Raw genomic sequence first — 12,333 nt, 5'->3', positions numbered from 1 at the left:
TTCTGCTTAGAACATCGCACGTGGCAAACTTGTGTTTGCTAGAGGTGCCAAGGCTGGTAGTCTCTATCCTCTCGTAGTTGATGGATCCCCTGTTGATCATGTTTTGTTAGTGGGTTCCATCCCACATGTATCTCTTTGGCATGCTCATTTGGGCCATATGTCTTTGAAGGGAATGATATGTTTGTTAGTACAGCTATGCATATCATAAATAGATCACCTTCTAGTGGTTTGGATTTCCAAGTTGCAAAGGAGGTATGGACTAGGAAACCTCCATCTTATGCACATCTATGTGTCTTCGGATGTGAGGCATACTGCCACATGCCCAAGGACAAGTGTAATAAGTTGGATCCTAAGAGTGTCAAATGCATTTTCCTTGGCTATGGAGATGGAGGTGAGATGGGTTACTGCCTCTGGGATCCGTAGGCGTGGAAATTCATCCATAGCCGTTATATTCCAAGAGGAGCCACGTGCGCCAGTACAACTTGCAAAGCCAGATAGTCAAGCCTACAGAGCAATTGTGGTACACATGGCCAGGGGGTTGGACATGTAGTAGAGCTTGTTATGAGATGGCCTATTAGAGATAGACGTCCACCTCATAGATTTGAGCCCTCGATGCATTATATCTTGGTTACATATGCAGGAGAGCCTCTCACATATGATGAGGCTATGCATAGGAGCGATAGTCACTCCTAGGAGAGGGCTATGTAGTCTGAGATTGACTCCTTGTATAAGAATATGACTTGGGATTTGGTTTCCTTGCCTGTTGGCAAGAAGGCTATGCCATGTAAGTGGGTGTACAAGTTGAAAAGTAGCCCTTGACACCCCAAGCATGCTTATAAGGCAAGACTTGTTACTAAGGGTTTTAAACAGGAGCATGGAGTTGAATTTGATGAAATATTTTCTCCTTTGGGCAAGATGACCACTCGACGCTTGGTTTTGGCCTTAGTTGCGCAACTTGACTTAGCATGTATTAGATGAATGTCAAGACTGCATTCTTGCATGGGGATTTGCAGGATGAGATTTACATGGAGCAACCCAAGGGCTTTGCTGAACTTAGCAGGGAGCACCTAGTGTGCAAGTTGAATAAAAGCCTTTATGGCTTGAAGCAGACACCTAGGGAGTGGTATCATAAGTTTGATGTCTTTATGCAATCACATGGCTACAACAGGAGTGCTATGGATCCATGTCTTTACAGGAAGAAAGCTCGTGATGGCTCATTGCTTATTTTGGTACTTTATGTGGATGATATGCTCATAGCAGAGAAAGCTAATGATGAGTTGAATGCCCTTAAATATCAGCTAAAGAAGAGCTTTGAGATGAAGGATTTGGGACATGCCTCTCATATTCTTTGTATGTGCATTAAGCATGACAAGCATCAGGGACTACTCTACCTCTGATAGGGGAGGTATATTCATAAAGTCCTTGATCATTTTCGCATGCAAGACGTGAAGCCTAATGGTTGTCCATTGCCTTTCTATGTGAAGTTCTCACATGCTGATTGTCCACAAACAAATGAACAAAGGGCCAAGATGGCGAGGATCCCTTATGCATCAACCATGGGCAGTTTGATGTATGCCATGATAGCCAGTCATCCAGATATTGCCTTTGCAGTTGGTGTTGTGGCATGCTATATGGCTACACCTAGCAAGAAGCATTGGATGCCGTGAAGGGTATCATGAGATACGTGAAGGGCACATTAGACATGCATATTTTCTATGGTAGCCATGATATAGGAGTTGTGGGGTACACAGACTCTGATTATGAAAGACATGTAAATAGTGGGAAGTCCACTTTTGGCTATGTATTCACCTACGTTGGAGGTGTTGTCTCTTGGATGTCCAAGGTTCAAAAGGGCATGGCTCTCTCTACCACTGAGACCGAGTATGTTGCAGCCACTAAGGCTTGCAAGGGGGCTATATGGTTGGGCAGTTTGGTTCATGACCTTGGGATTGATACTATATCTATGTTGCATTTGGATTCTATGAGTGCTATTCAACTAGCCAAGAATCCGATCTTTCATGCGAAGACAAAACACATTGAGATTAGGTATCACTTCGCATATGGGGTCATGGAGGATAGGACTATTGACCTTGTCAAGATCTCCACTGATGAAAATCCGACAGATCTACTCATGAAAAGCCTCACTATGAGCACTTTGCCTTCCTCAAGAGATTGATGGGCATTGAATGAGATGACATTTTTCCTCATCCTGTTTTACATGTGTACATTGTAATGTCTTTTTTTTTCCATTTCACTCCTCATTGGGACAAATTCGCCTTTAAGTGGGAGGTTGTTGTGGGTAAAGGCCCCTCCACCTAGCCGTGCATGTATTACTACATTGATAGTATCCACCACTTGATAGTGTAGGTGGCAGGCACCCATCACCATCACCTTATTATTTATTCTTTTAGTGAGAGTTTGAATAAAGGAAGTCTTCGTCACACATTGTGACTGTTAGAGTTCCCATTTTGTGTCTCTCTCTTTCTTGCTCTTGCTCTCCCACCATAGCTCTTCCAAGCAAGCTTCGATCCTTCTCACCTTTTAGTATGTGACAAAGAGACATAACAGTAGATTATCAAAGGCTTTCATGAAAGTCATTGGGCTTCTCATAAAGATTTTTGTGTTGCCATTGTAAAAATTAAAGAAAGATATTGGTGAAAAGGCATGCACAAAGATGTACTATAGTTTGTGGATACTTGTACTAATTACCAAGTGTATTCATCAATGCGATATCATGATGAGATGCATCATGAAATCATGATGGGATGCATCCTATGTATCCCCTAGCTATGCATTTAAAGTGGGATTGACTTGCTGACAATGCCTATGTGTCTTTGGTAGATGTTGTACATTGCCCTTACACAAGAAGATCTTACACATCAAGTAGAAGAACAAGTTCTAAGAGTGAAGACTACAAGTATTGTATTTAAATTAATTTTGAAATATGTAATATATCACTATAATTGTGTTGAAAAATTGACAGTAGATAGAGAAATATTGGATGTAGATGAAGGTAGGAAATTCTTCTCAAGGATAGGGATAAAGCTTGCTTGCACTATAGCTTAGTCCTAAAGGAAATGGTAAAAGTGAGAGAGGGCACCTACCTATTGTCAAAGCCTTTGGTAAAGCCTTGGGGGAGTCACCTCCAAAAATGTAAGTGTGCCACATGCAATCAACAAAAAGTGTTATTTTGTTTAGTAAAAATTATAGGATTATATTTACAAAAGGGTTTTTTGTTTTACAATTTGAAAAAAATTCATAAGTTTCTTAAAGGAAAAGGAGTCATTTTATTACATTATGGCATGTAAGGAAAGGGTGTTTTCTAATATCCTTTGAATGAACATGATATAAAGGGTTTGCATATAATGACCTACCCCCCCTTTCCCTGAGGCTAAGGTGTATAGGGAGAGATTCGTGAGTAGCTCACATTACTTTTGCCTTATGGGATAATCATACTACACATAGTGCAACCACTAGATATATGAGTGCTAAGTTAGTGTTTAGTCATGAGTTTAAGCTTCGTGGATTATTTACAATCTTATGATGGAAGCTTGGACTCATGAACACTAACTTAGTCACGAATCTCCCCCTAATATAAGTTTAGGCTAAGATATATAAGTTTTTTCTACTAAATGTGTAAATAAGTTAGTGTTCATGAGTGTAAGCTTCCATCTTGGAACGTAATTCACTTGTGTGACAATCATTGTCTCTAAGTCAATGTTATCATGAGTCCTCTCTTTCTCTTCTATCTGCCATAGCCATGCTCTAGATCCATGCATTCTAACATGGTATCAAAGCCATGGTGAGCATGGATCAGCTCCAAAATCTCTTCTCTTTGCTCCTCTTAATCTCTTTCCAGCTCAGCCCAAGTGGTTGACTTCATCTCCAACTTCATCTTTGCACTCCCTACCTTCATGGCAACCATAGCCAACCTGCACCTACCCTGCTTGGAGCTTTCATATCTCTCAAACCAGGGCATATTTCACTGAAATTTCTTTTGTGGATCTCTTTCTCCATTGGGGAAACTTCCTATCACTTCAAACATCAACATTGCCTTGCTCTAATCCCAACATTGCACAAATTTGTCATCGTTACTACCTATTCTCCATCTGCGCTAATTCATATGGCCTGCTCTCCCTAACGCAGTGCACTTCCCCTTGAGATCATAGGGATTTGGAACCTCTATATCTAAGCTCTCTCACACTCAAAGGGTTTTTAAAAATTTCATCTCTGTGAGCTACAATAAGTGAAAAATCACGCCCCATTCCTGGAACCCTAGATAGGAAGCCATAGCCATTTGGGTTCAAGCTCATAAAACACTACATTTTCTCACTCCTACCACTTGAATCAAGTTTGTGCCATTCTAATAAGTTGATTTAGTAAGTTTCTAGCAAGATTCTCCCACCATCAAACGAGCAAGGAGGAAAAGATCTATGAATATTTGAAGGATTTAAGCTCATCAATTCAATTCAAATAGTATCTCTTGATACTACTCATCACTACCATTGCTCTTGTGTCTCTTGACACAACCAAACTCAACTTATTTCTGAGAAATTTGGTGCTATTTTTTTCTTGTTCCAGTCAATCCAACATGGACAAAGATTCTCCGACATGTCACTTCAAAGAAGTCAGTTATCATACTTGGCAAACACGCATAAAGATTATCCTGATGAAAAAGGGACCTATGGGCCATCACTAGTGGACAAGAGAAGAAGCCTCGATAAGCAACTCTTGCAGATGCATGGCAAAAAAGTGATGATATGGCTCAAGCCATCATGAAGCTTGAACTTGATGATAGTTATATCCACCATGTGGATACTTGTGACACGTCCCATGTCCCTTGGAAAAGATTGGATACTCTGTTTGGTGCATAGTCAAATTCTTCAAAGTATGGGTTATTAATTGAATTTTTCAGACTAGACATGAAACCTAACACATCTCTTGCAACACATCTGAATTACATGGAAAGTCTCTTAACCTAGCTTGTAAGGATCATCATTAACATGGATGAAGATGTATGGATTGGTGTTTTGTTAAAAAATTATGATAATGTCTCCACTACTTTAATCAACATGCCAAATCCTAAACTTGTTGACAGTCAAGCCTCTTTGTTAGAATAAGAAAGGAAGATCCAAAATAAAGAAGAGCCAGGTACCTCTAAGGATGAACAAGTGTTGTATGTCAGTAACAAGTACAAAGGAAAAACGGACCAACTGGTTTGTGGTTTTTCCAAAAGGATTGAACATAGTGAAAAGTTCTATCATGCCAAAAAAAAGGCATTATAATGCCTATCTTGTAGTTGTGAAAGAAGAAGAGGACCATGGACATGAAGAATCAAAAGAAGAAGAAGACCATCAAGAGCAGAAGGATAAGCCTCACCAGTCCTTGTATTCACACTACTCTGATAGACTTTTTTGAAGCCTTTTATAACCTTTTCCTAATGTTCCTCTCATAAGCATGTAAACTCCTTATGTAACCTAGCACTATAACCTTTGTACTTTTTGAAGCCCATGTTAGAACGTCTGGACGTCCACCATATTTCTGGTATCCACATTTAGCTTTGTTTGTGACAGCCTTTGGATGATTACCATGTTTGTGCATGCCTAGAATTTGAAGGTGGTCGCTCGAGGACTCATGATAACATTGACTTAGAGACAATGATTGTCATACAAGTGAATTAGTTTCCATGATGGAAGCTTCAACTCATAAACACAATCTTGTGTGTGTAGACAATGACACTGGTTGAAGGGACAAAAAGTATAATGACATTCCATCCAAATGATAGGAAATTACAATCCTTTATAGTCTTTTGGTAGGTAGCACTTTTCACCACTGTGCTTATGGGATTTAGTCCCTCCTCCTAGAGATTGCTTGCATTTCCCTTGCCCCACTCCATACAAAGAGGCTAAACTAGGTGTGATTGCCTAATTCTTGCCTAATTCTCAACACCCCTCCTCAATTACAAACAAAAAGGCACAAAGTGTGTAGAGGCTCTTTCTCTTCCATTTGCCATAGCTATGCTCTAGATCCATGCATTCTAACACAACTAAGGAACAATACTATCAAAGGGAAATCTATTCATCATTATCCATCACCAAGAGAGAAGGGGGACTAAAATATACTAAGATTTACTCATAAAAACAAAAATATATAGGGCTTATGTAGGCCATCAATCTCCTGAATCTTCCTATTGTTATGTATGTATTGCTATCTTAATTTAGAAGGAATATGTGGATTTTTTTAATATGAATTTGGTTCATTGCTATCTTTAGTACAACATATGATGGTTACATCAATAAAATTTAATGTGCAAAAATACACAAATTTGTTTTGAGATGTTGAGCTCCAACATCAAAATAGGCATTGGTTAAAGCTTAGTAAAGGCTATGGAGGTAGGTAGGCTAATAATAGTATCAATATAAGCATCGAAATATGCATCAAAATTTTGATCCATTGATGTACACTCCGGTGGCTATACCAACACAATAGAGAGAATTATTTCAGAAGACACTTATACCAATGTGAGAAGGAAAATATATTTGATGAATATATTGATGCATGTAGAGAAAAAAAATTAGTAGGGACTTTGCCCATTTCTAGGCCAAATCCCTATTTTTGTCCATTTCCACTACCTTATTAGACATGGATGATATATTATATATATATACATGTTATGAAATTTTATGGAAATTTTGAAATTAGAATATTAGTTAGTACTTAAGTTAGTCACAACGTTATTATATGTGTGATACGAATGTGAATTACATTATTCAATGTCTCTAGGTGATACACAAGGAACTCATTCTCTAAGAAGTGGCGAGTATCATAGCATATGAAGATCTCCACATGAAGGTGCACACATGGTACATGGGATGACAAGAAGCCCTTCTAAGTTAGGATTTCCATTCTCAATAGCACTTTATAGGAATTGACTTGAAAGTGTGACACTAGTGCAACTATCAAAATCACACCAATGAAAATATATGCAATCATATGATTGTATATATCAATGTATAATTACATACCTAATATATACACATCTATTTATTTATTTTCCTTTCTCCCTAGATCTCTCTCCTTTTCTCTCTTATCTTTCACTCTTAATGTAGTCTCAATATCTCTCTTTCTCTTCCTCTCTTAATGTTTAACTTTCTCTAGATGGCTCCCCCTTTCACTCTCTTAATCTTGACCTCTCTTTCCCTTATTTTTCTCTTTCTCTCATTCATTCTTTCATTTTCTCTTGATATATACCTTTCTCTTATTATTTCCTTATTCTAATTTAACCTCTCTCTTTTTCTTATTCTCTTTCTTTTTTTACTTTCCTCTCTCTCATTCTTCCTTTTCTACATCTCCATCCCTCCCTCATTCTCTCTTAAGTCCTCTCTTTCTCTCAAGCTTTCTCTCCATATTCCTCTCTTCCTCCTATTTTTTTCCAGATCCCTTTGTCACTTTCTCTTCCTCTCTTTCCTTCTCTCTTCAATTTCTTTTACTCTTGATGTATTCACCTCCCTCTTTCTTTCTCTTGATCTCCCCCCTCTCTCTCTCTCTCTCTCTACCTCTTTCTCTCTGAAATTTCTCTCTCCCTCTAAATACTCCAACTTTTGACCTCTCTCTTTCTCTTATTATTTATGTTTATCTAGCTTTGTCTATTTCTTTTTTCTTCTCTATGTCTCCATTTCTCCCCCTTTCTCTCTTAACTTCTCTCTTAATTTTTCTTTCTCTCCCTTAAGCTCTCTAGCTCCCTCTTTATCTCTTTTCTCTTCTCCCTATTTCTGTTTTTAATTCTTTCTTCTCTCTATTCCCACCTCTTGTTCTTTATCACTTAAGTTATGTCCCTCTTTCTCTCTTTATTCTCTTCTTCCCCCTCTCATTCTCTAGCTTCTCTTTCCCATTTTCTCCCACTCTTACTTTCTCTCTTCCCCCTCTTTCACTCTTAGTCTCTTTCTCTAGCTACCTCTTTCCCTTTCTCTCCATCTCTTTCCTTCTCTCTTCTCTCTTTTTCACATTTAGTCTCCCTCTTTCTTTCCCTCTCTTTAGTTCTCTTTTTCTCTCGATCTTCCCTCTTTCCCTCTCTTTCCCTTTCTCTATTAACATTTGACTTTCTTTCCTACTCTCTATTTTCTCTCTTTCTTACTCAAATTCTCTCGCTCATCGGTCTCCCTCTCTCTAGCTCTCTCTCTTCTCTCCTTCATTCTCCCTTAACCTATCTCTTTTTCATATTCTATTTTTTTCTTCTCTCTATCTCTATCCCTCCCTCTCTCTCTCTCTCTCTCTCTCTCTCTCTCTCTCTCTCTCTCTCTCTCTCTGTGTGTGTGTATGCTTTCTAGCTCTCCCTCCCTCCCTCTCTCCCTCCCTCCTCTCTTTCTCTCACTCCCCCTTCTCTTTTTAGCGCTCCCTCTTTCTCTCTTTCCTCTCTCTTATCCCTCTCTTTCACTCTTTATCTATTATCTAGATCTATCTTACCCTTTTTCTCCCTCTCTTTCTTTTTCTTTTCCCTCTCTTTCACTCATGATCTCTTAATCTTCCTCTCTCTCCCTCTTTCTAGGTTTCTCTTTATTTTCCTCTCTTTCCCTCTTTCTCTCTTAATTTCTCTCTCCCTCTCTTTCTCTTTTCTATCTCTCTTTCTAGCTCTCCCTTTCTCTTTCGCACTTCCTCCTTCCTCTCTCTCTCTCTCTCACTATAGCAAAGAGACTATACAAATTAGAAATAAAAAATCAGAAAGGATACTCAACAAATATAGTCAAGAAAAACTCTATCCATCTCTTATATCTCTCTTCTACTGCTCTTTGTCTTCCATCTATTTAGTATATACTTACAATTATTCCAACTTAAGAAAGAAATCCTAATCTCCTTTTTGTTTTATAGACTACAAAAGAAACTTTAAAAAAAGGTAAAAGAATAGGAAGAAATATGAATGAGGGGTTTGAAGCTTACATCTTGGCTTGAATATAACACATCTCCTTGAGGCCTTGTGTATATCAATATCCCAAAACATAATAAGGAGAAGGGAAAAACATAGCAAAAAATGAAGGAGAAGGAGCTATGGAGTTGCCTTCATTTGAACAAAGATGCAGCAAAATGAGTACCAAAAAGATAAGTAGCTCTTAGGTATTTCTTAGTATTGATATTTTTTAATTGCATTGGTATATTCACTAATTAAAATATTACTAGTATTGGGCTCTTGTTCCACTGTATATACCAACACCTCAATTTTTTTTTTCAAGTAAAAAATAAACATCAATATTCTCAACATCCCTTGTAGTGATTGGAATAAAAGAGCAACGTGTTGGGCTCATCAAGAGGCTTATTCTTAATAAAAAACGTGGTATATTATGAATCTATGGGCTAAATAAATATGGAGCCATTTCGAATCATTCTCATACATATACAAGATTGTTCTTATTCCAGTAAAGTATTTTTAATTATCCAGACACTTGTATGGTTTCTTATATTCATTCAAGGTTGCTAATCATAGCCAGCTCTATAAAAAAGAAAGATCTCTAAAACCGATGTATATATATATATATATATATTACATGTATTGGGTGTTTATTTTTATGGAATATGAGAGGATGGAGACAAGATTTACATAAATTGGGTGTTTGCTTTTATGAAAGATAAGAGTATACATACAATAACCTATTTGTTACTATATTTGTAAGCTTTCTATCCATCTCTTCTTTTCTCATCTTCAAACTCTAAAACCCATATCTTCTTAAGCTAAAATCTTTCATCTTGAGATCCAGTGTCCACTTGCCATACACAAAAAAAATCTTGACACTATGCATGTGCATATGTATATATGCATGTATCTATGGGTGTATCTAAGGATAATTTCTTTTGACTATTTATGCATAAATGTGTGCATGAATGTATATGCTTGCATGTGTATATGCGTATAGGTATTGATATATCTATGTACATATTCATACATAGTTTCATGCATCTAAAAATGCATATAAGTAGGCAACACATCTATATATGCATGCATATAAGTAGAATTTCTTTGTGACTATTTGATAAATGTATCATAGCCTAGTCATAAATAGACTATGCACTAAGAGATAATTTATGAGATAGAGAAGTTAGAGAAAGAGGGAAAGAGGTAGGTACACACACACACGCGCGTGTGTACATACATACATACATACATACATATACATACATGTATATATATATGTATGTATATATATGTATATATGTATGTATGTATGTATGTATGTATGTATGTATGTATATATATATATATATATATATATATATAGATATATATATATATATATAGAGAGAGAGAGGGTATATCATATCAAGAAATAATAGATATTACTTTATATTCTAACAAGTGTTTTTCTTTGGTTGGAATTGTAGTATGCCGTCTTAAGGATACCAAAAGGTGGTGAGTACTATGGGATATCAGTTAAGCTTAGTGTTTGGAAACCATTCGTTCGAGAAGGGCTTCAAGAATTCAGTTTGTCACAAGTATGGGTTGCAAGTGTAGGCTCTAACATAGAGACAATTGAAGCTGGATGGATGGTAATGTTAATTGTAATCAAATTTTGATTGTAATCCCATCACTTGATTAATCTCCACATGCTAACCATTCTTGCACTCTCCCTCTCATCATTTGGACACAGGTCTATCCAGACCATTATGATGGGAGTGAATTGCCATATTTCTTCATATATTGGACGGTACATTCTCTTATTTGAGCAGGAATGGAGTGTATGAGACTATTTTGCAATTTTTGGCTCTTTTTCATTTGGTAGCTTATTATTGACTCACTAAGCTAAACTTGGACACTTATCTAATTTGTTGAATTATTAATTTGGGAGATTTACTCGTTTATGCTATATCTTGCTAATTTACTTTACTTGGTTTATGTAAGGCTGACACGTATCATACCACGGGGTGTTACAATCTAGATTGTCCTGGGTTCATATTAACTTCTCAAGAGGTTGCTCCTGGGGAGCCATTGGAACATTATTCCACCCGGCTAGGCTTACCATATGAACTCAACCCGCTTCAGATTTGGAAGGTTTATTTTTATATCTCATTTTTGTCAATAGTGCAACATGTTTTTTCTATTCAAGAAATAACGAAAAATACAAATATCCCTAAACTGTGTAAACTAGTTATTTAATATATGTCAACATAGTATTGACATGATCGTAAAAGAGAAACAATTTGTTTTACCTAAAGGTGAAGACTCGGAAATAATGCAGGATAGTGATACGGGAGATTGGTGGCTACGCGTGGAGAATCATCTTGTGGGCTATTGGCCAGCAGAATTGTTCAGCAAACTTTCAGAGTCTGCGAATGCTATCGACGTGGGAGGAGAGATTGTGAATATGAAGGCGGATGGCAAGCACACTCCGACCCAAATGGGGAGTGGCCGCTTTCCAATACAAGGCTTAGGGTATGCCAGCTATGTTCGAACTGTGCGAGTGGTGAATGCCACAGGTCATACGAATCCTCTAGGCCTGCACGACGTTGAAACGAAGGTAACCCATCCGAATTGTTACGACGGCCTGCTTGTCCCCGATAACGAGTGGGAAAACACTTTCTTCTTCGGCGGTCCTGGACAGAGCTTTCAATGCCCTTGAAAGGATCCAACCTTTGGTCTACAATTTGTCTATTTTTATAATCTTCACAATTATTTGTATTCTAACATTGCCTCTCTCACAAGGTTTAAATGAAATCATCATTGCCCACATTTAGATTGTTATTTTTTAATGTTGTTTTTATGTCTTCACTTTAGAACTAATTATTATTATAGAGTGCAAAATATGTCATTTAAATGCTCATAGAGCTAGTTGTTATTATAGAGTGCAAAATATGTCAAATGAATCCTAATAGTTGGTTCTATACTTAAAATACCTTAAACTTTCTTAGACTCATGATAATGACTTCTAAGGTTTGTTCTATTTCAAGAAAATTTGGTTTGATCTTGAAAATGTGGATGGCATTCCTTCTAAGTAAAATATTTTTAAATATTTTGCAAACTTGCATAATCTCCATTTCTTTTCTAATCATTGAGACTTCTAATGGCTCTCTCTCTCTCTCTGTCTCTCTCTCTCTCTCTCTCTCAAGAGCACTGCTATGGTTCATGGAAGTTCCTTCTCCCCCCCCTATTGCAACTAGAGGGGTTGCATGGACGTGCATCCTTCTCCCTATCCCAATTCTCGACAAGCGTAATATCATGGAGGGATGTTAGGGTTTGAGGATAACTGAGACAACTGACTAGCATTTTGATCTTCAAGCTCCATCGAAATATTCCATATGTTTTTGGAAGCATAGACTTAAAATTCACATAATCACTTCAAATGAGGTCAA

At 37.4% G+C, this 12,333-nt stretch overlaps 1 protein-coding gene across 1 annotated transcript in view; it reads left to right on the top strand.

Moving 5' to 3' along the window:
- The window catches only part of LOC148034607 (protein neprosin-like), a 31,953-nt gene extending 20,350 nt beyond the window's left edge, over nucleotides 1–11,603 (top strand). Inside the window, exons 2-3 of the mRNA XM_087680686.1 lie at nucleotides 10,369–10,533; nucleotides 11,223–11,603. Of these exons, the coding sequence (XP_087536812.1) occupies nucleotides 10,369–10,533; nucleotides 11,223–11,603 (546 nt within the window). The remainder of the gene's footprint in view (nucleotides 1–10,368; nucleotides 10,534–11,222) is intronic.
- The last annotated feature ends 730 nt before the right edge of the window (nucleotides 11,604–12,333 follow it).

Source organism: Lygodium microphyllum, chromosome 6, assembly GCF_053477565.2.
Source record: "Lygodium microphyllum isolate KBCC chromosome 6, Lygodium_microphyllum_v1.1.10, whole genome shotgun sequence".
Lineage (NCBI taxonomy): Eukaryota > Viridiplantae > Streptophyta > Polypodiopsida > Schizaeales > Lygodiaceae > Lygodium > Lygodium microphyllum.
This window is presented reverse-complemented; position numbering and strand designations above follow the sequence as displayed.